Raw genomic sequence first — 27,675 nt, 5'->3', positions numbered from 1 at the left:
CAGTGTTTGCATATTGTGATACCCAGTCTCCTGCTCTTTGGGGAGGTAGGGATTGTAGATACTTCTCTCCAATTATTCCCAGTGTCATTGGAGAAGCCCCCAACACCACTCGAGTGTCTTGTCTGTGCTCCGTGGTCTTTAATCTTAATTATAAAGCTATCATTACAGCATGAACCCTGGGCTGCCAACAGTGGAGCCCTGGGCTCATCTGCTCCGAATCAATCAAACTAAGTTCTGCACTGGAGGACTTTTTCTCTTTTTTCAATCAGGTCATTTTGATTCTCCCTTATCTCATTTTCATAATTATGCTTGTCCCTTCTCTAATGGAGTGAAAATGCTCTACCTTCAGAAGCTTTACATGGTCAAGTCTGAATATTTAAACCTTGAACATCTGACCTTCCTTTAGAACTTTGTGACAGTGAATAATCCAAAAGATCTGAATTTGTTCCCTGCGGTGCTTGTTAACAAAGGCTTGTTAATAGAAGAGGATGAGACAAGAACAAAATAACTTCAGCAGTTTATTGTTTATGAGAAGGTGTTAGATATGGAGTTATGTGTCTGCGAAACGCCCTCATTCGCACTCAAATTGTCAGCTTCTGCTGTAAATCAAAGCAGTAAAATTGGATGACAGAGAGAAAGTTGGCAGCAGTCAATGACAAATTCTCCCTATCTCAAACGCAGCTGACATCTTAAAGCTGTGATCAAGTGGAATAATCAAAGGCGTTCAGTATGTGAAGTACAGAATGTGTCTGTGATGGGTGATATTAGGTTTGTATAAAGTCAAACTGAAATTTAAAAAAATCAGCATATACTATATTCTTTAGACTTTATTTATTTAAATTTCATTTCTTTTTCTGCAGTGATAGCGCCCCCTACCTTCTAGTTCTCCGTGGGTCGTGAATTTGTGATTACGAATGACGGAATTTGTAACACGACAACAATCTCTACGACAACAAGACTGTCCTCCTGTTAAAAACGAGCCCACAGGTCGTTTGTGCAGCAGCTTATTAAGACCCACAGTTACGTTTGGTTGTGAGGCGACATCTAGTGGTCGTAGTCATTATTACAGGAGCAAAGGGAAAAGTCCTCGTCAGGAGGAGGTTGTGGTGGATGGATGCGTCAGCAAAATGCAGAAATATCACACCGGAGGGCGGTGTTCGATCTCCATGTGAACGTAGCAGTTTATGTTGTTTCTGTTATCCATGATTGTTCGACAAAGTGAACCACGTTGTTATTATCGTAACCATGACAACAAAGATTGTCTAATGTCTAGGAACTTTTTTAGCCCAAATCACGATTTTTCTTTCCTAAACCTAACCTGGTAGTTTTTGTGCCTAAATCTAACCAAGCCATGACTGATATTATAGTAACTATGGTGACAAAGGTAGGTACACCGCTCTCGGTACAGTCAGCGTGTTTATTATTGTAACCAGGACAACTGAGGTCTGATACGCCTGCCGCTGCAGGGGTGCTATTTCAGGAGGCACTCCTATGTGTCGTATCATGTCGTATGTGATGTAGGATGCTGAGCTCAGAGGATTATTCACTGCTGTTAACGATTGAGTGCAGGTAAAACTTTGAAAGCAATTTCAAATTCAAGCTAGCCTCTATCTTAAAACCAAGCTGTCTCCAGTAAGTTTGATGTTAACCTAGCTAGTTTAAATAACAGGCTTCCACTTTCTCTGTGCTGAGTTAAATATGCTACACTAAGTAGTTACCCAACCTCATTAGCTTCTACTTTGCAGGTTAGATACAAACTTAAGATCGTGGCTTGTTGAGAAAGGAGAAAAGGCATAGTGCATCAGTGTTTATACAGTATGACATGCTCCAGTTAAATGCACCGTGAAAGTCAAGAGTGTGTCTCTTAGAGAAATGCCAGCTCTCAAATGTCAGTCAGCTGCCGCCGAGAGAAACGTCCACGCAGAGGCCTGAAGCTTCAAAACCGTTTCCACAAACATGTTCAGAAACGCTTTGTCCTCTTTTGAAAAGCTGAAGTATCTACACAGTAGCTTCAGTGTCATGACATTTTCTGTTTCCTCTCACGGAAATTGAGTATGTTTATAAGTATGTTTCTCAGAGACTTAAAAGATAAACAATGGTTTATTCTGTTGTGAAAGTAGCGTCAGACTGCGTGAAATCTAGTACATTTTGAATTCATTGTAAACATTAAGAGTGGGATAATTTTTTCATTTTCAAAATGTAATGCACATAATTCTGTATCAGCAGCTTGCTTCAGCAAATTAATTTTGAAATAAAATCCTAAATTAAAGTGCCAAGTATTGGCTTCAATTTGAGCAGGTTTTCACCAATACAGAAAGAACTGTGAGAGGATTTTACATTTTAACACATAGTGTCCGAAGTTTAGGTTTTCAAAAGTAAGATACACATGAAGTTGAAATAAAATCATAATTTTTTTATATTTTTTTGTAAATTTCTTTGCGGTCAATGACTGCCTGAAGTCTTTGACCAAGAGACATCAGCAGGCACTTTGTATCTTCCCTGGTGATGAATTGATGAATTCTTAATTTTTTTTTTGTTAACTCATCGATATGATCCTTAAAGTTTGTCTAAATATGTTGGTTTATTTTTTAAGTTTCTACCAGTTGAAGTACCTCTAACCTTATATTACTCCTTATTTGAGTCTCATATTACTGTAATATAATATGGTGCAATGCTTTTCCTACTCATATTGAGAAACTACAGATTTTACAGAAGAAAGTCATACGTGGTAAATCATGGTGCAAAGTAAATGCTCCCACTGACCCTCATTTCTGAATGTATTTGTACATGCAGTGTCTGGGCCCCTTTTTCAGCACCCTGATAAGCCTCTGGAGCTTATCATGGTGTCGCATATTCACCCATTCCTGTTACGTTTTTGATGATTTTACTTGTAAGTATAATAAATGATGCTCTCTCAGGTCTTAGCTGCAGCCACCTTCAGCTGTTGCTTGCTGTGGGGTCTCTCTGCCTTTAGTCTTGTCTACACCAAGTCGAAGATATTCCACCTGTTCGCATACCCAGGCCATACCAGCACCATGTTTGACAGATGAGGTGGTGGCTTTGGATCATGAGCTGTTCCCTTTTTCCTTCACCCTTTCTTCTCTCCTTCATTTTGTTTCATCAGCCCATGAGAACTCCAGAACTTTCTTTTTGTGTGTTTTTGTGCACTGCTACCAGGCCTTTCCGTTTTTGTGGTTTGCACCTTGTGGTGAAACCTCTGAGGTTTTCGATCGTGACGTCTTGATTGTTGACATAGGAAACGTGTACACCTACATCCTGGAGAGCATTGTTGACTTGCTGTGCGGTCATGCAAATCGTTTTTTTAGAAAGTACTCAACTGTTGATTTTGACAAACCAACAACTTTCGATATCTCTTGGATAGATTTTGACTTTTTTGTGCCTCATTATTATCTTCTTCCCTTACATGTTCACTTTGTTACTCCTCTTATTAACAGACAGCTCCCACTCAGTCAAAAAGCCAAATCTCAGTCCTCTATGAGCCACATGTGAGCTCATTTGTGCACAAACTAACGCTAAAACAACACACAGCGGCCCGAGAAACATCCAGTCGCCGAGCGTCCAATTACTTTTCAACCATAGCAATTTTGGCACTCTGTGGTAAAAGGTTGTATCTCCCTCATATTTCTGTCTATATTGATGTAAACCTTCTCAAGTTTAGGTTAAGACTCATCACTTTAAGGTAGTATTCATTATTAATTATTTTATTTGAGATAGAATATGTTAAAGCACAGAGTATGAGGAAGAAGAAATGTGGAACTGTACAAATACCTACAGTCTGGACTGTAGAGCTACAGTTTAATAGATAGTCTGTGAACTTGTGAACTTCGAGTGGAGGGACTCAAATGAAATCCTACACAAAGAAAACCTGTCAGTCACATCATTCATCATTAAAGGCGATGAAACAGATCAAAGAGCAATTTCAACTGAGCTTTTCAACTTTGAACAGGCGCTGCAGGTATGGTATTGCTTCCCACTGTCCATGCCACCTAGTCATAGCACAAAGGGAGAGAGGAGCCTGACAAGTGAGCGTATGACAGAAGATTATGTTGAGTTCAAAGGTCACATTTTTTCAATGCGTAAAACCTTCAAAATACCTTTTATTGCTGTCTGAGAGAAAGCGAACGCTCTAGTTTAATGCCGTAGATCGGAGGTCCTCATTGCTTTTAAAATATGCAAAGAAGTACATGCTAACATTAACCACTGCCTACATTATTTATCCTCCTGAAAAGTGTTTTATCAGCACTAAGCCTGCTTTACTTTATTTTTGAATATTCAAATTAGGGCGGAACTGAAATATCGACCGTGCAAAAAGGGCTCTTTTTTTTTTTTACATTTGGTTTTAAAATTAAGCTCACAATTCTCATATGTTTGGTTAAAGATGGTTTGTTTTATTGTAAATTCTGTAGAGCTGCAATTTTTAAAGGAATTGCCGAAGGCTTAGCTATCTACAATGATCAATATTTTTTCCATGTGGCTCGCATGCAGTCAGGAGGTGATGAGTGTTCAGCTTCTGCTCTGAATGAATCCAGTGACATGTTTAGTTTTGACTGAAGCTTTTGAACATAAGCTCAAACTAATGTCGACTGACAAAATAAAACGCATTTTATTTCTTGTTTTAGCATCATAATATAAAGATGGTAATATAATAATGTGAATTCCAAAATTACTGTGTGATGCAAGGGGCGCGTCACTGTATTTCTTAAGTTTAGTTCCACTTTGAGCAATTACTTCAGACTGTTTGTTAGACCTGTGAGTGAACTCGTAATAAATGTACTAACAGCAGTGTATCATGATGTTTGAAAAAAAACATGTTTATCACAGTAACACCATAAGGTCACAAACTAACAGATTAATCTCTCTCAAGTCACTTTGTGTCCATTTCTTAGTTTTTGCTGGTTGATACTTTCCCTGATGTGGACGTTATTTACATGGCAGGAGGTTTTAGAGGGAGAGGGAAAAGCTTTTACTGTGGTTTACATTGGCCATGTATCATTGGTCTTACTAAAAACCAAAGAGCTGTTCCTCGCTTTTTAGCACCCCCTCCCACCCCCAGCTCTTTATTCCCTAACACCCATCACAAATTTGGTCTGGTATGTGACTGCTAATTTATCCTTTCAATGTATGATATCCTGTCATCTCCTCATTTGTCCCTGAGTGTTTCTAATCTGAGATAATCCCAGTCAAATCCTTTGATTGTGTGTTTGGACCTGATCCATCTCTGAAGAAGCAATTTAATGGGCTTCATGGCACTTGGTGTAAAGTCATTTATCTAGTGGATTGGATGTGAATGCTTGTTTTAATAAGTGCTCTTCATGAATAGTAGGAGACGTGCCATTTAATTAGGCAGAGTATAGACCTATTCCATCCACACAACTTCTCCAAGATTTTTTTTTTTTATTATTATTTGGAGCTGAGTGCTTTGATAGAGACGGTTTGGACCTTCAGATTTTACATCTGTATAAAGGAAAAACCTGCAAATTCACATGGTTTAAAAAGAGTAGTTATAGGACTATGTAACCAACACACACACTGACAATGATATAAACATTTCCCTCATACAAAAATCTGAAACTTTGATACATTTCATTTATTGATAACAAAGCAAAGCGGAGCAATTTTTGAACAAATTTATGACAGCCCTATAGAAAGAGACAAAAATAGACACAGCAGGGTCGGATTAGGCAGCTAAACAAACCAACTGCTATTGTTTTGGTACCAAATGCTAGATAGACAGGTACGTAGTTCACAGTGATAACTTGAAATTCATAGATATTTTTGAACCAGCAGGTTTCATTTCACCGAGAGATAAATAAAAGCTGGCTTCTCCTAGGACGCCAAGGACTGTCAATTTTACTGGCTGAAGTGACAGCTGTCGTGGGCAGATATGATGAGCTATAATTAGCTCGTGTTAGCTAATGACCTACAGCTAACATAAAAAAAAATTCAAAAAAGCATTTCACTGTAAAGTACATTGTAACTTTGCTCTTGAAAGTGCTGTGGTGTATAGACAAAGTACAGGATTGAGCACTGCTTATTTTTGGTTGATTTATTTATATAAATTGATTGATTGCAGGTCGTAAAAGTCGTTTTTTTTGCCCTAGTTGTGAGACAGAGGACAGGTCTGACAGAAACATAGACTAGTAGGGAATCAAATAAATGCCACAAGTGTTGCTGGGGAACTTTCAATCAATATTTGTGCTCGAATGATGTGCAGAAAGATGTGTGGGGGGAAATTCCAAAATCTGTTAGTCATTTCCCAGTAGTGAGCGAGCATGATGGTTTGTTGCAACACATCGTTGTTTTTAGGAAAGTAGTGTTTTCCGTCACATGCTACCTCTTCAACTTTAAACCATTTTTCATGTTACTGAAATTTAAAAAACTCTTCCTCTGTGGTGTGTTGTGATAGTCACTTTCTCACCCACAACATCTATTTTTAGACAGTCTTGATGAAGTATACACGAAAGCTCACTGCCAAGCTTCTCTTGTTTTTTTTGTTTTTTTCACTGTTTGGCTTCCTGCTCTGACGTGCCCCAGAGTGCAGCTGTGATTGGCTGCTCACTTTCACAACTTCCGCACAAACAGAAACAGAGAGAGATCAGCTGACAGAGAATACAGTAATAGGAAACGCAGATAGAATACAGAAAGTTGTGCATTTCAGTTTTGACAGGTTAATTTGTCTCTAAATGTTTGTGTAACTCGTGCGAGAGAAAACAGAGGAATGTGAACAGGAAGTGAAGGAAACTGCTGGTATCTGGAAGCACTCAGTAGTGTGTGGAAGAAGTCGTCTCTCAGCCACAGCAAAAGAGTGAAACATGAGCAGTGAGTACCAACCACTGTCTTCAACAGAATCATGCAGAAGTTTATTCATAGGTAAGTATGTTGTCCTAGAGACTTGCTATTTCACGATGCTGTAAATCACACGTTGGAATCGATTTGTTCATATGTGAATAGTAGAAATTTTTTTCTTATCTGGACATGTTCACTGTCTCTGGCACCCAGATGTTACCGCACTGAGACCAGGGCCTGCAACTGCCAAACGTCTTCCACTCCCTCCAGGGAGTTGTGTTGAAAGTTACTGCGACTGAAACCATTCCTACCTCAGAGTAGACCTTTGAGAGTTGTTTACAAATCCTACACTGAGTCTCAGCAGGAGAAGGATTACTCCTGGGAGGGAGAGGATCGTTGCTGTTTTACAACATACTGTAAAAGTTTACCTGTCATAAAACAATCGAATCATATCACACTGCAGTTCAATGCAAAGGTTTGAAAAGAAGTAAATGCAACCATTGCAGAAAGCAGACATTAAAAAACAAAACAATTAGCCTTTATGCAAATAAATGAAAGAAAATAAACAGTAAATATTAACAGTAATTGTGGCATGTACAAAAGTTTACTAAATACCAAAGGTGGCATATCTTTGAATTTTAAATATGCTTAGTGTTATACCTATCCTGGTCTCTAATACACTCAGATACCTGTTAATTCTCAGTACCACGTTTTAACCATTTAATAAACTGCTCAGTAACTAGTTTGAATCTTGTAATCTTATATTTAACAATAAGCCATTTGCATTGTAAGCTGTAAGTAAACATGCACATACATTATAGTATGTACAATTTAAAACAGCAGGTAACTAAGCTCAGTCCTCACGTTGTTCTATAATATCTGTAATAGTGCTTCATGTAAGACATAATGTGCAGTATTGCATGCACAGCAGTGATGTTGCAGACCCTCTGTGGGCTGTGGAGCCTCTCTCCGTGGAGTACACAGCGTCTTGTCTTCCAGTCCCGCTCTCACTGACACTTGTTAAAGGGCCACTCCACTGATTTTACCCATCGAGTTCAGTTGACTTGTCACAGAGAGCAATCCCCCGCCTGTGAAAACACTAAAGTCTATGTAATATCTTCTGTGGCTCCTGAGGGAGATCTGAAAAGGTCTGAATAAAATAACCCTGGTGATGTCATGATGATGTAATTTTTGAGTTATATTAAGGGAAATGAAAAGATCTTGTGTAATTGGAGCTTTACCCAAACCAGTTCCTAACAGTCTGGTTATCTCCGCCTCTGCTGCTTTGATTTTGACCATTGACGTTTTTTGAAATCTGTCTCTCTGATGTCCCCCGACTGTATGGAGGCGAAATGCTAAATTGATGGACAGCTCCTTTAACTTATGTGCTGCCACAGCTGGGGGAAATATTAGTTATCTCCGTGTTGCCCCCATGTCTTGGGGAAATACACTGTAAAAATATGAACATGTCTCTCAAATATTACAGATAGTGGTTTTCAGTAAATAACCGATCATTTGCATGAATGTGGCTTGTGGAAATGAAGGAATCTGTGCATTATCTGATGCCCTATATGAGCTGTCAAAGTTTGATTCATGTCTGTTTTAACTGTGGTCGACACAAACCCAAATCATCACTGTTGCAAAGGGTATTGTCCCCTATCCATTACGGTTGCCAAGACCTCAGTTTTTGTGGAGAGAATGTTCTCTTCTAAGTCTTAGTCACAAAAACTGATGATTTCTTTTTGTTTTGTCTAAACTATCTTTTAATAACCTGCAGAGTTTTGGACACACAGCATCAGCCTGTGTTCTGTATTCTGAGACACTTGATAAATATGGGGCCAGACACAGGAGGTAAACCGTTGTCCTTTTATTTGTTTTTCCCTCGTTGTTTCATATCAGTTAAAAGATCAAGAGAAATGTTGTGGATGAAGAGAAACTTGTTTTTATGCTTTGAGAGAGTTTTGGGTCAGGGAAAAGGTGCGCCTCAGCACCGGGCAGATGTCTCTAATATCCAGTGATATCAGTCCTCATCATCTCTGTCATCTCATTTTGTGACTTGGTTATAAACAGAGAAATAAAAGGCGAATTATAGTGTACAACACTAATCCCTGCTTCCATCTAGAGGTGCTCTAGGCCTGTGCTTGGAAGTCGTGACGGCCGTGGTGTTAGTTTACCAGTCCCCCAACCCCCACCCAGCCCCACCCCCCATTGTAGCCAGATGGCTGTCACACAGGCGGTTCCTCGCCCAGACCATGCTGGTTTCCCATCATTCTTTTGTTAATGAGGTCGTTAGCAATGCAACAGACAATTAAATTATCCCAATCTGGCATTTTCCCTCATTGGCATACTGTATAAAATACTGTACAGTGTTTCAAACTCATCAAATAGCATTGCTCAGTTTGACTGCTTCTGTTGAGATGATGGCTTCTACCCTTTTATCATTTTGTTCCTTATTATCTGCGGCAGTGGTACTGTGCAGCAGTGAAAGTGAAAGCCATTTTCAGACAGTCAAGTAGTATAAACAGAGCTCTTGACATAGTTGGTGTTGGTATTCTCCTCTGTGATAGCGGGAGATCAGTGTCTCCAACTGACAAACTTTGTTTTAGTACATCGTCACCCTGTATGGAAACAACACAGCCCGGAGCTGCTGCTGCACAGAGGAAGTTTTGTTAGCTGTTAAATCGTGTAGAGAGGGTGACTTCAGCCAGTTAGTCGAGCGCTCACCTTCATGTGAAACGCTGCCGAACACTGACACCGCTGACAGTTAATTATGGGAGTCACAGATCATGCAGACTTGTCAGCTTGGCTACGATTGACATGCCGCATGTTTACATCTCTGTTGTAATGTTGTTTTCTAGTTATTTTCACAGCAGCGGTGCAGCCGTTATTTAGCTCCAGAAGTGCCTTGGGGCTTGCCATAATGACCGTAAAAGCAGTACAGATTCGGAGGAATGAAATGTTAAAAATGACTTGTGGGTATAATTGGTGAAGCTGCCATCACAGTGACTTTGGAAATATTTTCGGTCAGGCTGTTGAAACACACAGACAGCCTGTTAGCTAGACTGTCATAGTCTATAGGTATGTCTCCGCATGGCTTCATTATTTTCCTCAAACTCCTCCACACACACAAAGTTATTTTGACAATGAGTGAAAACCAACTAAATCTGATATATTGTTAGACAGGCAGACGGAAAAGCAAGCAAACATAGAAATTTTGACACACACTAGTATAAGGGGAGTGCCTCACTTGAATGATTTCCATTTCTAGGCCAGGTGGTTGGGGGCAGTAACAGGGTGGTAAAGCAAATGGCAGCCAGACAGCACACATTTATCTGAAAATTCCTGATTTTTAACTTCACCAAAATGAGTGTCGAGAAAAAAAAGTTCATCTGGTGTCTCTGTTTTACAGCTTGTCTCAGAGATATTAATGCAAGCAGAGATATATGCCTGGTCAGTAATAAAATCTGCTTACACAGATTCTGATGGGTTACATTAAAAACCAAACCCTCTGATTAAAAGATTTTTCAGCTCAAGATAGATTTACACCTGAAGCAATGCGTTTCAACGAGAACCCCCAAAGAGACGGGAGCTTCTGAGGCAGCAGTTTATCCCCCACTCAGGCGAGTGCACGCATGACAGCTAGCCCTCACTGTGTTTTTATGGGATGAAACCAACAGAATCTGGCTCCCAGCTACTGTCCAATATTTAGCGTCAAAGCTCCAGTTTGGGCATCATCACTGAGGATATTGGTGAAGTTTGCTGAGATGCTGGTTGCAGCACAGTGGAACACAATTAAAGGATCTCGTGGCTAACCCCAGCCTTCGGCTAGCAGCTAGCACATGATGTTTTCCACTGTTTAGCTTTTATGCCCACTCCTACTTGAACCAGGACAGATCATTTTTACTGTTTGACTGACTTAAGTTCAAAGCAGCTGTGGTAAGTTTTGATGCTACCATAACAATGGCCGAGTCCCATTCCACCCTCCCACTCCGTGATGGAGAATAACTCTCTGCAGAGTCGCACTCGCAGCTGTGGAGGGTCTCTAAATTAAGGGGGCAGGTACAAATACACCAGCAAGCTTTCCGACGTCCTCACCGTTTTCCAACGGCAACAGGAAATTCACCGTTACCCAAAATATTTCAGAAACGATATTATAAGTATAATTAAATATATATTTATCCAAAACAAGATCTTATACACAGCATCAACAGATATGTAGGTGTACGGGGAATGAAAATGAAAAACTACTCATATATACTAGTAATAAAAACTCTGACTGAATTTCTATTTTGTTAAACATTTTTGTTTGCCATCTTAATCTAATTATATCCTTGTTTTTTTTCCATAGTTCCTGAAATTATAATCAAGTCAAATAAATAAAAGAGAAACATACATCATATTCTTGGATAAACAATGGCATGTTTGTTCCAAATTAGAACGTAACCTCTAATTTCATCCAAAAAAAAAAAAATAGTCCATGAAATGTCTGTTTGAGGTGAGGCAACTAATGACTTATCCTTTGAAAGTAACTGCGTGGAACACTTGCATTTCCTGCGCCCCGGACTCTAAAGAGATGCTGCACTTCTCTACGAGTGTGGTTTGTAAGCCTGCATCGATGCGGACTCGTTGTTGGAGCGCTTTATAACCCACTCCCACTTAAGGGTAATTGGTTTGGAATGACACTTAATCTGGCGGAGCCTCCACACGAGCACGTGAACGGAGTGAGAGTGGGTGGGTGGGTTGGTGGAGGGGCCAGATTGGAATTGGGCCAATGTGTTGTCGTTAACAATTAACGACTCCTGATCCTTCTTTTCACCCTAGTGCCAAAACACAATTTTACATCAAGTTAGGCTTAACACATTTTACAAAATCCTGTTTGGATTGTATGTGCTAATTATAGAGAAATGTTGAAATATCCAACAAAAAAAAAATGGTGGAAAATGAAGACATTAAAATGGTCATGTTAGCGTGAGTAACATATCTACGTGTTAGACTGATGACATGCCAAGAAAGTATCCTGCCTGTGGCCCAATGCATACTGGGAAGGCATGATGGTATGTGGCACTTGAAGCTACACTATTTAATATTTTTGACAAAAACAGAGTTAAAGGCGAGTGAATATGGCGGATATTCTCCAGGTAGCCAACCGAATGCTAACATCGCTAATCGTGTTGACAGGCAACTGTTTGGTAATGTGTTACCTTAGCAACAGCCCGCTGTGCTGCCCTCATAGTGGTTGGAAAACAATCTATTAATGCAGCTTTAATGTTTTGTTGTTTTCTTACTACTACTACAAATTCTCACGTCACATATTATAGCTCGTCTTTATCATAATTCAAATTCTTTCTGTTTCATTTACGTGGTCACAGGTCTGTCATCAGAAAATGATGCCATCGGAGATCACTGGAGAGTAGTAGTAGTTTGTTACATGCCTTTTGGATATGAAACTACTCAATGGAAGTTGTAGTCCAGTATTGTATCTTTGAGCTGCTATCACTGAACAACTAAGCATCGCAGTAAAGTCAAACTTAAACCGCAGTCCACAAATGCACATTTAAATGACAGAGTCAGATGCTTTCCACTAAAATAGCCAAACGCTCCAGATTATAAAAGCCATAAAACAGATTGGCCCATTTATGATTGCTATGTGGATGACACAGGAGGACAGCGTTTACTTTATCACCTCTTTGAGTCATAATAGATGTGTTTTTCTTTATTGCATTTATCTTACCAAGAACAATTCAAAATTACAATGTAAGCCATCAGGTGATTTGATAAAGGTTTGCCAATTTATTCTTCAGACAGTTCCTAATTGCTTCATTTCATGATTTCTGAGATCTCTGCTGAACAAAATACATAATTTTGCTCTGAAGTAACAAAATGACACACGACATTGGACACAACTCAAATAATGGCAGGGTTATCAACAGAAACATACCAAGTAATGAACATGATTCAGTCAGGCAATAATAATAACTGAATAGATCCTGAATTTTATTTCACATTATCAGTCTCACATCATCTGCACTGTTGTATTTATTGTCTTGTCAAGAATGTCAACCTGTGACAATTACATTTAAAGCCCAGATTCACTTTGCCACGCTCCCACTGGGAACAAAATAAAAGTCTAATGCTCGAGGGAGCTGTGCCGTGTGGGTTGAACGCTGTAATAGGAAATAACTTATATTCTTCCTCTAAAGAAAATACAATGATACTACAATAAATTCTGAGTCAGTTAACTATTACCTCACTGACAACAAATCTTAATGTGACTCTCTGGGCTTAGCCTTTGATGTGATGTGAAATCAGCACTAAACCATTTCTAACCTCTATCTTCTCCTCTTCTTCTGCAGAGACACCGGAGTGCTTTATATGCAGGGATGTTGAACTTAAAGCCAATGACCCACTGAGGAATTTCTGCGACTGCAAGAATTTACTTGCCCATCACGTGTGTCTATCCACATGGATCCAGAGGGTAAGAAAGACTTTCCATGTAGGGAACCTTGATATTTTGAATTTATAGCGTTTTGTTTCCTCATCAGCAATTTGTCAAAATGTGAAGGGGGGGGGGGTGTCTGTGTTGGATTTCGAACGGTGAATAAATGTGTTTGCCATGTGATCGTTCCTTATTGAGACAAAACGTTGCTGTTTGCCTCAAGGTATTGAGCTACCTTTCAAATGGCAATACCAATTAGTCTTAATGAGGGTTGCTAGCAGTGATAACACGTCATCGTTACACAGTTGAAACACAGAGGCTGAAACTGTGAGAAGTGCCTCGTGGTGGACTGGCGGGAATCCAGAAAGCTATCATGCACCCGACACCTGTCAATGTACTGCAGAATAACTCATTAACATCTGTAAGATCACTAATACAGTTCTCTCAGTTCATGAAATGTATGTTTCAGTGGGAGTTATGGATTTCTGTATGTGCCGTCATGGTGCTTATTGCTGCTCATGCTAATTACTCTTCCACCATTAATTCACAGCAACTGCTGCTGCTGCCATAATAGTAAAAATATATAATCACTCCTGTATACACAAGTATTTTCCCCAGAAATAAAAAGCAGAAGCCAAAAGTAAAGGGAGGAGGTGTGTTCATATGGAAATGTAAATTAAACTGCAGATTTTATTTGTCACATAACAAACTTCCTCCGTACGGACAGACGATACATGAATGCACTTTTCTTTTTTACATAATGTAATCACTGTTCAGCTGCCTTAAAGGGCATCATAACAGTCACATTATGATACTACAAGCAATGGCTGTAAGCACTGAGTATCATATCATATGATTTGCCAAAAGTTAAAGCTGCACTAACTAATTGTTGTCTACGAATGACGAATCAAACGACTGTGTGACGTGAAAAGAGTCACTACCTTTATACCTTTACTCTTTTCCTGTCGGCCTTGTTTAAGCCACAGCTAAGAGGTGTTTTGGAGGCTGACAGAGTTAATGACCAGCTGGTGAATATAGTGAAGTATTTAGCAGCTAAAGAGCAGGACATTTCCCTCAGGAGTTGGTTGAGACCAAAACAAAGTTAAAAGCAAAGTTAATATTTCACTGAGACTTGTCAGGTTGCCAGAAACATGACTCCACATTGATGCTCATGTGGCTTCATGTCTGCAGAAGCCATATCATATACAGTCAGTCAAACGTACAGAAGAAAAGAAAAGATTAATCTTTAATCTCTTCTGTGGTTCAACTTAACAAAAAAAAACTAAAGGCAAAGTTAACCAATTTTACACAGTCAGTTTACTTGCCATGTGAGGTACTACTCAGCCTGAGAAAACAGTTGTATAATATCATCTGTGTCTTTAGAGGAGCTTTGTCAAACCTCAGAAAAAAAAAACCACCCTGGTGATGTCATCAGTTTAATCTGGGTTTGGTCTTTGAGACAAATTAATTAACACAAAAGCCAGTGTTGCAAACTGGCAATCATGGAGTTTGAAAACAAGGGCCTTTACCAGACAAGGAGGGTCTAACAAAGAAACCGTCATGTTGCATTATGGGAAATGTAGGCTCTAGTGTTAGGGGAGCTTGATCCCTTCCAGAGACTTAAGGTCAGGATATCTCAGAACATGCTGCAGCAGTTTTTACTAGTATATTTTAAATCTCTATCTTGCGAATATGCCAGCTTTATGGAAGTTCAATACTAAATCGCTGGAGAACCGCTCTGACTAGAGAGCCAAAGAGCAGATAAACTGAAAATTGCTTCAGGTTGTGTCACTTATGCACTTTTGGACTATACAATGTCTGCACTTATGGTTCTTCTGAATGCCAGCCTCTAACTGAAGTAAACATAGAGTGCAACTCTAAGTAATAACATCAGAATATACTTTATAGCAGCTGTACGTTTCCAATGAAACATGAATGAGTTATCATCACTGTATATTAATCCAAGATAAACGCGCATCTGCTGCTGAAAATATTGCTGTTGTGCCATCCACTCCTGTGAACGTGGATGCTCCACAAGTGGTAGACAACATGCTACAGCAGACCTTTCATCCGTACCACCCAGATGTCAGAGTGAAGAGCCACTTCCATTAAGTGTTTGTCTTCCCACTATACAATTATATACAGAGACAGACACACACACGCACACAGTGAACCTCGCTCTCTGCTGTGAGTGTGCGCTGATGCTACAAGACTACTTTAGTTTTTGTGTGCGAGAGAAGCAGATAGAGAGAAAGAGAGTGGGAGAGAGACAGCGTGCGACCTTTTAGAGTGCTCAGGGTAGGGAGCCCCTTTCCCTTTTACGGAACAGAAATCAGCAATTGACCTGTCACTTTTGCTCTGATAGCCATCTCTGGAAAGCAGGTCATGCACATATGTCTAAAGTGCCTCTTAACCGCATTTTATGAAGCCAGAAAATGTAATCCAATAATGATTTGACTTGTGAGAGAGAGCCAGCCAGCTGGGAGTGATAGCATGCACTGTTACCACCCATAAAAGCAGCTTGAACAAAAAAAAAAAAGGGCAAATTCCAAGTCCTTATTTAATTTCACCCACAACAGTATGACACAGATGTTGTCACTAAACAACAGGGCAGGCTGAATTCAAACACAACAAAACAGCGCTGGCATTAATTTCCATAACTGTTGATACGTACAGGACTTGAGTGTGTTTGCAGCAGAGGACTATCTGAATGATCATCATCTGCACTGAGACAAACCATACGCTATCTGTTCTTAGACCGCCTCATTTGTGCCCCCTCCCATCCCTCCCCATTCAGGTTCCCAAAGACAAATAGCATTGCAGAAAACTAATTAGTAACCAGGAACTAGTTAGGAGATGCCCTTTGAAAAACATGTCCTGAGGCAGGATTTAAATATAGGGACAGAGTCAGTGACTGAGTGTGCCTAGGAGATCCCAGCCTCAAGGCGCGGCAGCACTTTGACCCCTGACCCTCATTATAGGGAGTGCATTCCTAGAGGGGTGAAACCCCTCACAGCACAAAGTACAAGGGCATGGGAGGACTGTATGGCTCGTACCGCACCAGCCGAGTGCGGCCTGGTGTGTCTCACTGCCCGATCCAACAACAGGCTTGAGAAAATACAGAGCACGGGCGCAGGCTTTTGGAAAGTAATGGTATACAGTCACTAACTCAACAGATAAATACAATTTTTCATTTTTATACATCTGGTTTCACTCTATTGAAGTTAATGGGAGTGGTATTCTGCAAAAAAAAAAAATGCCCTTCAGGATTTGGGATCCCATCCATCTGAAATAGAATCCATTGTAGTTACAGGAAGGAAAAGAAGTTAGAAGAGGAGCACTGAAAATGCTAACAACATGCTAGTTGAACATAGCATATATTCAGTAGAGAGTGAAGCATTGACCGAGATGTGAACAGATGAAGAACATAATGAGAGGATGGGTTTATGTTTCTCTCGTGATATATATGTGTGTTTGTGTGTTTATATCAGCAAGCATGCCCTTGACTGTGTGTGCTTGCCTATACATCCCTTTAATTGCGCGCGCACACACACACACACAATTACCCTGTCTCTCTCTCATGGGTTGATAATTCTCATCATTGCAAACAGACTTGGTTTACATTCATTAGTTCAACACTCACAGCAATCAGGCCACAGTGCCAGGGGCAATGGTCCTCTTTATAAAATCACATTGCCTAATAGCGGTGTTCTATAATTATATGCCATTAACATCGATCAAAATGTGCTCCTACATGCCATGCATATTAGCAGCGGATTTGGCACTTAGTGTTTGTACAAATGCTTTTCTTGTTCTTCAGTTAGTTAGCACCAGCTTGAAGATTATTGCCAGCATGTTATTTTTATTTCAAGTGCTGTTCTGTCATGTGAAGTGGTGCAGTATATTTAGTGTATGCACTAAAACAACATCCAGTCATGTATGTTTACCATGCAGTATCTACGGTGGCCCAGAGGTGCAAAAGATAACAGCACTACACAGAACACACAAACAAAATTGAAAACGCGTGAAATGTGAAATGTTGTTGTGTTTCTGTTTTGTCGTGCCTTCTGAAATTTTGCGTCATCTGTTTTGTTGCGGATCCGTAAATGTTGTGTTATTGTGTTAAATTTTACCCCCTGTTTTGTTTTGTTTTCAAAAATCTGGTTGTGTTTCTTATTTTTTAAATTGTGTTTTGTCCAGTGTTGTCATGCTTCGCACCACGGGGCCACTGTGTGTTTAACATGTTTGTAACACTGTAATTAAATTAGCATTATTATGCACAATGCACCTTTGTGTTAAAAAATTAAATTGTGGTTTTCCAATCTAAGAAACATAATTAGTTTATTGATCAAAACACAACCCCATAGTTATCATTTAGCACTAAGTTCAGCTTTAGATCAGTTGTTTTGATGGTTCACTGTCACTAAATTACTTTAAATGTAATTTCCTTACAGGGATGTGGGAGTGAAGACAGGCTGCGATGCATCATCTGCAAAGCCAAGGTAAGTGTATTCGTGTGTTTTGATAGGGGGTATTATAAAAATTCAATGAGATATTTGATGATGTCTCATTCTTTTAATCTTACTGTGTGAAATGTAGGTAGCGAGCATTTAAACAAACACCGTTTAAGTCATTAAACAGTGGCTGCATCTCACAAAGCAGATTTAAACAGAGCAGATCCATAATACTAATGAGCAATCAGGTCTTTGTTTTGCTCTGTGATTTAGCTGATTTGCCAGCAGTTGTGTTGCTTATGAGCTGTAAGCTGCCTTTTATTCCTTATTATTGCAGCAGAACACTCACTGTGAAAAAGGAGGGAGAAACATTACAATATTTGGCAAAGGATACAAGCCATGTAATGACAAAATCTGTATTCATTTCATGAGCAGAAATTAATCACGCTTTCCTGTGGTACATTCCTAATGCAAATTTTCCATCAACACATTGTGTCTGGTGTTTGTGAGTTTATTTGTATGAAGTGGTGGAGCTGATGTGTCATCACAGATGGGGTTGCATGCTGGATAAGGTGGCCGCATTACTAACCATCTCAGATTAGGAAGTATACTGTTGATGTGTTGTATGTATTCATGCTTGCGCCGTGGGTCAAAGCATCACAAGCTGTCTACTGAGTGTTTTATTCATTGTTTGCACGACAGCGATGAGTTGAAAATGTGATCTTTGCTGTGCTCTGCTCTTGGGTGTATGTATGTATAGGAGGGATCCAAAAATGTCACAGTAACTCTGACAACGACCTTTCAGGATTTTAAGATATTTTAAACATGAAACACCCCCCCCACACACACACACACACACACACACACACACACACACACACACACACACACACACACATTTAGTCTGAGGGAAGTCTCCACTGATTGTTTTTATTCATCTAGGAATTTGTGTTTGTCTCCATTTGGGGTCAAAGAACAATTTATCTTGAGTGTGATGTTGTTTTCTTTTATACAAGACAGCATGTCTCTATATTATATAAAGCTAGAGTTTGTTACCAAAAGGGTGATGATGATGTTGTTTTAGGGGTTAAAGTCAATATGAAATTTGACTTCCTATCAGTTTTTGTACAAGGAAACATAAACAATAATTATTGTGAATATAATTTAATTTTTGTAAAGTAGATAAAACCATATTTGGACATATTTGTTGAAGCAGCCTTTAAGATTGGGGTGGGGGCTTCCCTTAGCAGCAGCTGACTGACATTTGAGAGCCAGGGTTGCTAGGAGACATGCTTTCGTTGTGTGCACTGACTGGAGAACATCAGAATCATATATCCTCTGACAGTTGATACAAACCCACATAGCATCGGTAATCTGTGGTTTTACATCATCCAGTATTTGGGAGGACCCATCATGCTGTTTAGTTTGCATTCTGCTCAGTCAGTGGTAGGTATTTACCCTCTATAATTAGCTTATTAGCTTGCTAGCTTACACTTTCTGACTAGTTAACCTAGCTTCCGCTAGTCAGCTAGGCTAGGCTAGTTAGCTTCCTCTTGGAAAGTGTACATTATTTAGCCTAGCTGTCTAGCATTAGCATTAAGTCATGTTAGCTTTCATTCATGTTATTTCAACACCTGCTGCGTCATTGCCAGTTCCCACACTCTCAGTGTTGCCTTGGTCCTGCATTAGTATGGAGTTTAACTAGCATCAGCTGTTGCAACAAATTCACATCCTCTGGAGAACACTAATGTGGGCGTTGTGATTGCATAAAAAACACTCAAATTTCTCCTTTTTAGTAATTACTATTTTGATCCACAATTAAAAACAAAACTCTCTGGGTTCTATTCTCATTAGCAAAACATAATTTTAATTTCAGTTCAGCATTAAAGGTCCCATAATGTACAAAGGTAGATTTCCATGTCTTTTATAAAACAGGTCAGGGTTCTATATTAATACTGTGAAAGTATGAAAGTGCTCAGTCCACAGAGAAATGCACACAGCCTGTATTCATAAACTGAGCCTTAAAACGAACTGTCAGGACCTTTGATGATGATCAGGACTTTGTGATGTCACAACAAAGCAGTCACGGCTCGCGACTATGCCTGAAGCCCAGCCCATCCGGACCCAGTGTTCCTCCTTGCAGGATTTGGACACTCAGAACCTCCTCTCCTCTGATTGGCTCACTGAGCTGTTTCTAGAGCTCCAGAGAGAAACCTGAGAGAGGAGATGTAAAACTAGACTGAGATGGTGTTTGGTTCTTAAAATCACAAATATATCTTCTTATGGATCAACACACAAATAAAACACTGGAAAAGTAAAATATGGGGCCTTTAGGTCCAAAACATCATGCATTGTTATAATGTATTAAATACACTGCATTGATTCAGAGCTTAGATAATCTTTAATGATTCTGTGCTGTAGTTTACTGATTTTCTATACAAAATGAGGTTGCCATGATATATCAAGAGAGGCTGCGGAAACACTACCAGAAGCTGTCATGCTAACCTGCAGACTCTCTCCTGACTGTAATAATGTAAGTCAGTGTTTTTTTTTTTTAAATGGAAGCCATTTTCATTTTTTTGTTTCCCTGCCAGTATTTGGCTGCAGGCAAACACATGTTTTAGGTGTTCCAACCATCCTTGCTCTTCTTGTACCTATGAGTGGTTATTTCTTGTACTTTTGCACTATCTCCAACTGACTGTTGCACTTGTCTTCACCCATTATACCGATGGCATCATCATCAATTATTAATGGCGAGCAGTAAATGTCTTGAGAGACATCCCACTGTGAGACCAAACAGCCATGAACAGGGGTTAGTGGCAGCACTGGTGATTGCTGCGAGTGGCAGCTGTGCCATTTAGAGAATGATTGTTGGGAAGCTTCCACTGTATTGATATGAACTCTTCTACAGTAAGTTAATGCATCAGTATAATAACATTTTAATGTCTGCAGTGGCACAGCCATTTAATATTTGTCCACAGAGAGATGTATATGTAGATCAGCAATGACTGTAATGATGATAGTGATAATCATTTGGTCCTGCACTGCTATCTCTCTGTAATGCATTACTGCAATCACCCTTGGTTAACATTAAGAGGCTTTAGCCATTAAGACTTTGAGCAAACAGTGCTCATCATACGGTCTCCAGTTCAATGTTCAAGTCATTTCATTTTCTAGCTTTTTGTTTTGTTCTTGTTGTTGATGCTGCTTTTTCTTGCATGTTGTTTTCCCTTTTTGCAACGGGGTCTCAAATGTGGGCCATTTGTATGAGTTATGCTAATTTGTTGGGGCAATGAATGCATTAATTTCATTAGCACATGGCCTCAAAGCAATAATTACCAGAGTAGGTGTGTCACAAGCAATCATGTTAAAATTTGCCAGTTAATTATTAAGATTTTGTTCTGAGGGACCTGGATTTGACATGAGTCGCCGAGGGAAAAAAAAAGAGAGGCGAAAGTTAATGCATTCCAGTGGCCAAGGCTAGGTGCTTGTTGTTGAACACTGTGGGGGCGGCTGTGGCATTGTGGGCCTACTGGCACGATTTTTGCATGTTGACAGCTCACATTCTGGACTAATTACCGCAAATAGCAAAGGGCTAGCTGGTGCTCGGTCAATCCAGGAGGGTGTAATTATAAAGAAAAGGAGGTCCAGAGCTGCCTAATGGCCTCTGCTCCCTTTGATTGGAGTCCGGTGGAGAAGATTTTGGTGGGGAGTGGTGAAGGAGGAAGAGATTCACAGCTGCCTTCCTTGGCCCTGATTAGCCCTTGTCCAACACAGAGCTGGGGTCAGGAGGACAGACCATGTGTCTAATGATGCACTCTTAATAAAAAATAGTGTTTCTTGGTACCAGGAGGGGTTTCTCACCTGATAACTGTAGGATCCATATTGGTATAATAGAGAACTGTTATTAAAAGAAATAGGTTGCCAGTGTTGTGCTACTTCACATCTACAGTAGTTGTCTGGTAGTACATTTTAATTGTAATTTCCTGAATTCCTGAATATTAATTAATGCTGCAAATTAGAAAATGAGCTTGATTAGCAGTATACGGTAGAACAAGGAAATGACAAGTTCTGCTAATGTGGGTGTCTTGGATCTGTAGTGATGGGTCAAGCTCACAGGTCAAGTTTTGTATGACAGCAAACATAATTTCAGTGACATTGTATGGCAAAAGGAGAGCACTCTTATGTGAATTGTTTCATTGCTTTAAATTATAATGCATATCTGAAATGTCAAATTGCAAGTGATATGTTGAAAATTAGGCTCAAGTTGAAAACTAAAAGCAAAGATGCAGAGCATGTCAACCCATTTTAAGTTAACTTTCTATGTGCAGTGACTTCTCTGGTAGTTTGTCATTTTCCATGGCAACCAAAAAGAGGTTGACGAGGACTGAACCATTTGGAGAAGTGGTTTTATCAGTGCTTCTTCGATAAATACTGGAATTTCTGTTGCAAGCAAAAATGTTATTCTGAGTAGTCTCTGAGGTGGTGATGCAGTATAAAATTACCACACTGCAATTTCACAGTTTTAAAGTAAGGTATCATATAGGTGCCCCCAACTGCATGTACTCAGGGAATTTTTAAAGTGCAGACACGATACACACACAAATGTCTGTGTCTCCCAGATTTTCTTGTATAACCAAACCCTGGAGGGAGCACAGCCTCAAACTTTCATTATGCAGCAGGCATGATATTAAACACACTGTCTTTTGAAAAGGATTTTGAAAACTATATTGCATCTAATTTGTCCCTAACAACTGAGTCACTGCATCTTTGCTGGTGTTTAGACACAATGTAAAAGCAAAGTAATGTACGACCGAACATGGGTGTACCAAGCCGAGGAGAGGTGAAGGATGTGGATCATAATACGTCAGATTAAAAAAAAAAACTATACTACACCAAATGTACAGTAAAGGCTATTGGTATTTGTATGTTGCAGCCCTCTACAGCAGTGAGAGGATGTCTCCAGGATAGCTGTCACAGTTTGAATTTATTATATAATTCATACTTAAGGTGTCAAGGAAATTATAGTTTGGAAAGTAAATATGATTTTATGTTTTCTGAGCCATAATGGCTGGAATTTAGCAACAAAAAGCAAACACAACATGCAATTGGATATCACTATTTTTCACCATGTAACTGCTGTACAAAAATACACAAAATGTCACTGTATTTTATGCTCTTTTTTTGTGGTGGAAAATCCAATTTCTATATAATATTTTAGACATTGATTTACAAACAAACTTAAAACTGACCTTTAACATGTCTCTTCCAGTGTTTTGAGCATATTTTTTACTGTCATTATAAGTGACAGATTGTACTCCTTCAGGGGTAAATTAGTTGTTTTAAATCAAATGATAAATTAGTTACTCTATTGTTAAGAACAAAATAAGATTTGTTATTCTAGATATGGGATAGTTTTTGGTTTTGATTGACTGTAATTCTTGGCTTCAAATAAATTAACAGTATTTGAAAAAGATTTTAACAAAAAAAAAAATCTGATGATTTGAGAACAGCGGACAGTTCAAATCATAAAAAAGAAGTCAGTCCAGACAGAGGAACACTGTAACCTGAAATCTTAGTTTCCACACATGTTCATGCAACTTAAAATCTCCTGACACCATTTCCCAACCCTCCCCGCCCCGTGTCTCTCAAGTGTCTCCTTAAAGGTGCAAGCATTTACACTCCCATCCCCCTCTTTGGAAAAAAAAAAAAATGTTAATCATCACATGATTTTATATGGAAAGCAGATTATCCGTTGATTTTGATGAATACAGCAGCTGCCAGACTCTTCATTTGACTAAAAGCAGGACATTCTGCCGAGGCCTCTCACATGTCACTAAGCCTCTGTCAGGACAGTACTGTGACAGGAGATGACACATGAAAGGAATTCCTCCTCATGGCTTTCCCAGGACAATGGAGCATGGCCTTGAGGTAGTACATGTGTTTGAATGTTTGAGTTTGCACAAGTGTGTATGTTGCTTAGTAGGGAACCATTTCGATTCAACAATGGACACACAACCTCAGAAAGTTGTTTTCTCTTCATACGTCTTCAAATATTGTTGATTTCTCTATTTTTTTTATCTATTTCTTAGAATTTTGGGCATTTTTTTTTTTTAAAGTGGAACTGGCGTAAACCTTTTGTTCGACGAAATATAAACTATTTATACTGCAGCTATTGTGAATAAGTTCCCCTTTTTAAAAGACGGTTTATGGAAACAGCGTCTTCAAGCCTCGGCGAGGATGTTTCCAGTGGCAATGGTTGACTAATGTTTAAGAGCCAGGTCTGCTAGGAGACATGTTTTCATGCTTTCATGGTGTGCTGCTGACATACTCGTAATTATATATCCTTCGACCACTGATACAAGCCCACATAGCGCTGATTGCCAACCGTTAGCGATTAAAGACATCTGTCTCTTTACAACTTTAAGAATTTGGAAGGACCCATCATGCTTTTAAGTTTTAGGGCTGTCACAAGTTCGACAACCCTTAACACAATAGGTGATGGCAGAGTGTGCCGAATGGTAGGCAGTCAAGCCTGACAGTCCTCCACTCGTCTGTAGTGTCTTTGCTGCCTCACTCTTTCTTTCATGGGTCCAGTATGGTGACTGAACAGACTGTCAAAACTCAAATGGGGCAGTGGTCTCAGAGTTTAGAACCTCACTGGACTGATTTCATAGAAAACATTACCTTTAATTTCAGTTTTCTTTTCAAACAGTACCCTGTTTTTCCCTACTGTAATAGCTCAGGTTAAATGCAGTGTTTGATCCAAATTCTAAACTAAATTTTGGCTGAAATTTCTGTCTGGTTTAGACTGAAGAGTAACAGCATCTGGTTTGGGTGGATAATGTTGCAAACAAGATTTAATTTCCATCATTGCGGGATCAGTATGCAACCTTTATTCCCAGCAAAGAATACCCCCTCAACCTTCAGTAGTAGCCCTTCAGAACAGAGCTACAAACAGTAGGAGAAATCTTTTCCTTGGACACGACTCATTACTCGTTTTGCAAACTATCCGGTGAATTTTCTTCTAATACTCCATTTGTATTCTGCACCTGAAAATGCTCCGTGTGCATGGCCATTTTGAGGGCATGATGACCATCACCCCTTCGATCCCCAGAAGAAACAGGACATCATATCCTATGTGCAAAATGGAGGGGTAGGGCCATGGGCGGGAACTGGGATTGAGCCTTGGACTCTTCGTAATTTTACCCTCTTTATTTAACCTCCATGGCCTCCTTTCCCTTCCAACCATCCATCCCCAAGCACAATTCATTTGAGTTCCTGTTCGGGAGGGTACTGAGGCTGATTCAATTAAGTTCTCCTTTAATTGGCTTTCAGGCAGCCAAACTGAAACTGATGGAGAATTAATAACAGCTCCAGTTGGTCTCCACACTGTTTGCAACCAAGGAAACGTCCCAAAAATTGGAGGCAAAGTCTGTCCCATTTTCCACGTGTCTGTTTTGGTAGGTCGATAATACAGCTGTTAGGAAAACGTGGTCACAGTTACTGTGTGGTCCCTGCTCTTGGTATGCAATTCATCTCTTTGTCAACACCCTTAGACGTTTAGTGCAAACTTTGTACCCACAAAAACACAGCAGACGCCAAAGAGAGCTCTGCAGAAGGACAGTAGATCTTACTATTCCTACTTTTGCTAAAAGATGCTTATGGTTTTAAGATGTTTACTGCTGTAAAAACCATCAATTAGTGATGAAAGATTTAAACAGTCTATGCATTCCTGTACAGTATGTTCCCTCTTATTTGTTGTGCATTGAAGCGTGCTCTACAAATTAAGCATGAGCCTAAAAAAAAAGATCTATTTTTCTGTCTGACAAGTAGCTCTCTGTGGGTATGGCTCACTCTTTGTCCAGAGAGAGAGAAATCATTTGCAGATGCATTACTGTTTAGGTAGCTAACAAAAGACAAGTTGTGAGATGGCAGGAAATGATGGCTGCTAAAATTAAGGTTTGAAGTTCACATATCATTAACAGCCATGAAATCAACTTTTCCTCTGACTATACTTCCCCCCAGAGTCTGCCTTTGTCTTCAAACCGTGCCAAAGCAATCATTATGCTCAGACATAATGCACCATAATGACAGTAATTTCGGTATCAAATTTTCAAATGTTCGGCCTTAATTCATTGTGGTTAAGTAGCTTAGTTGTAATTCACATTTTCTACCCTTCTTAGCAGAGTGCTCCAGGAATGAGGCGTCTAAAGAAGTACGGGAGAGCACCACATGCAAGAACATTTGAAAGCCTGTGTTCATTTAACTTAACTTAATTTACCGCATCAAATACATGAGGTCTGTGTAACATTCGGGGTTTATTAGCAGCGAAACAAAATAAAAATCTTTTTCTTTTTCTTTTCATACCACTTTCATAGTGGTATAGTGGCAAGAAACAGCTCTATAAATCCCTACGTGCAGGATCATTTCCATCCCAGGTTATCAGCATCACAATAGACGTACAGTTTTTACTTTCCATCAAGTATTGTAGAAATCCTGTGCATCATTTTATATACACTTGGTATCTTTGGGTTTTTTATAATGTTTGGGGCACAGCATCAGTTTGCAGTGACACAGTTTGTATTGACTGAGCTGTTTTTGTTTTGTGTTCTACTTACAGTTGGACAGTATGAGACAATATAATAGTGGCCTTATTGTAAAGATTTGTAGGCATTAGAAAAGTGTGTGACTACCTGCAGTTGATCCTTCAGCAGCAGGCCCAAAGCCTAGCCGTCTTATCAACGACGGTGAGTTAAAATAATACAAGAAAACTAACAGAAACTGCAGCAAATGGCTGATATTTCAATTTCAAGTTTTTGCTGCTTTTGACCACTGCTAACCTTTCACATATGTAGCTGTTCATTAATCAACATTGTCCTCAGAGCAGATCTTGCTAGTGAGGATCAGTATTTTCATTATAAGGGCCCCCACAGCCATTATGCACAGAATCTTTTGGTTCCAAACTAAGCTGTAAATTTTGAGAGAATCTGACACCCCTGCCCGAGGGTTACAGCAGAATGCTAACGAGGCCACAGCGACATTTCCATCACCATACAGTCAGTCGCACCATACATCAGCTCCGTGCTGCACATCTCCTAGCGACGCATGAAGTCGGTGACAATTTCAGACGTAACGCTTTATTAGTATCCCTCCCATCTCTGCCATGTAATGAATAAGGCCATTTAAACAGGATTTACGATATCTTTAAAACTTGATTGCTTAGAATTTGAGAATTATTCATAAGACTAAAGCATCGTTTGTCATACAGCGACTGCTGTTTTGGTGGGAACAAATGGTTTTGTTGTAGTTTTTCAAATGAACTCCCTTTCATCCACTCTTCAAATAAGCCATTTGTATGCATATATGTCCATGCAAAGGCTGTAATTAAAGGCAATGTGGCTCTGGTGACAACTCACAATCAAGTTTTCTTCATAATGCATTGTGCCACTACCGAGCTGAAGTAATAGATATGGATGCAAATGATTAAGAATACACACACGTATCACATTACACTGCAACTTTTGCTGAGACAAAGAATACACTGTTCATATGCAGACATGACTGTGGCTCCGAGGTGTAATACACGTCAGATTTAGTTTGCTTATAGGTGACCTCTGTTTTTTTTTGTTATTGAACAATACACTTAAGGAATTATATTATCCCCCCCTTGAGTTACATTTTCTTACTTCCACCGTGAGAGGAAGAGGCATCCTCGCCTTGTTATAAAGATTATTGTGCTCACTTCCTGAGGCAGTGTGACCATGCTTTGTGTGCGATGCCCAGATCATCTCTCAATTACACAAGGATCCTGAGGCAGAGGGTGGGGACCCAAGTGAAGGACCAGTTATGTCCACACACACACAGACACACACACACACACACACACACACACACACACGCTGCTATAGCTTGGAGGCATGGCTTACTATAGCCACAGCCAAGAATGAGGCCTCTCAGGATAGATTTACACATAAA

The 27,675-nt window shown here is 39.6% G+C and overlaps 1 protein-coding gene across 1 annotated transcript in view; it reads left to right on the top strand.

The window, feature by feature from the left end:
- The first annotated feature begins 6,616 nt into the window (after positions 1–6,616).
- LOC130171395 (uncharacterized) overlaps positions 6,617–27,675 on the top strand; it is a 69,172-nt gene continuing 48,113 nt past the window's right edge. Inside the window, exons 1-3 of the mRNA XM_056379385.1 lie at positions 6,617–6,891; positions 13,161–13,282; positions 17,698–17,745. Of these exons, the coding sequence (XP_056235360.1) occupies positions 6,834–6,891; positions 13,161–13,282; positions 17,698–17,745 (228 nt within the window). The 5' untranslated portion in view covers positions 6,617–6,833. The remainder of the gene's footprint in view (positions 6,892–13,160; positions 13,283–17,697; positions 17,746–27,675) is intronic.

This window comes from Seriola aureovittata, chromosome 6 (genome assembly GCF_021018895.1).
Source record: "Seriola aureovittata isolate HTS-2021-v1 ecotype China chromosome 6, ASM2101889v1, whole genome shotgun sequence".
Lineage (NCBI taxonomy): Eukaryota > Metazoa > Chordata > Actinopteri > Carangiformes > Carangidae > Seriola > Seriola aureovittata.
The sequence above is the reverse complement of the archived record's forward strand: the minus strand, read 5'-3'. Positions and strand labels throughout refer to the sequence as shown.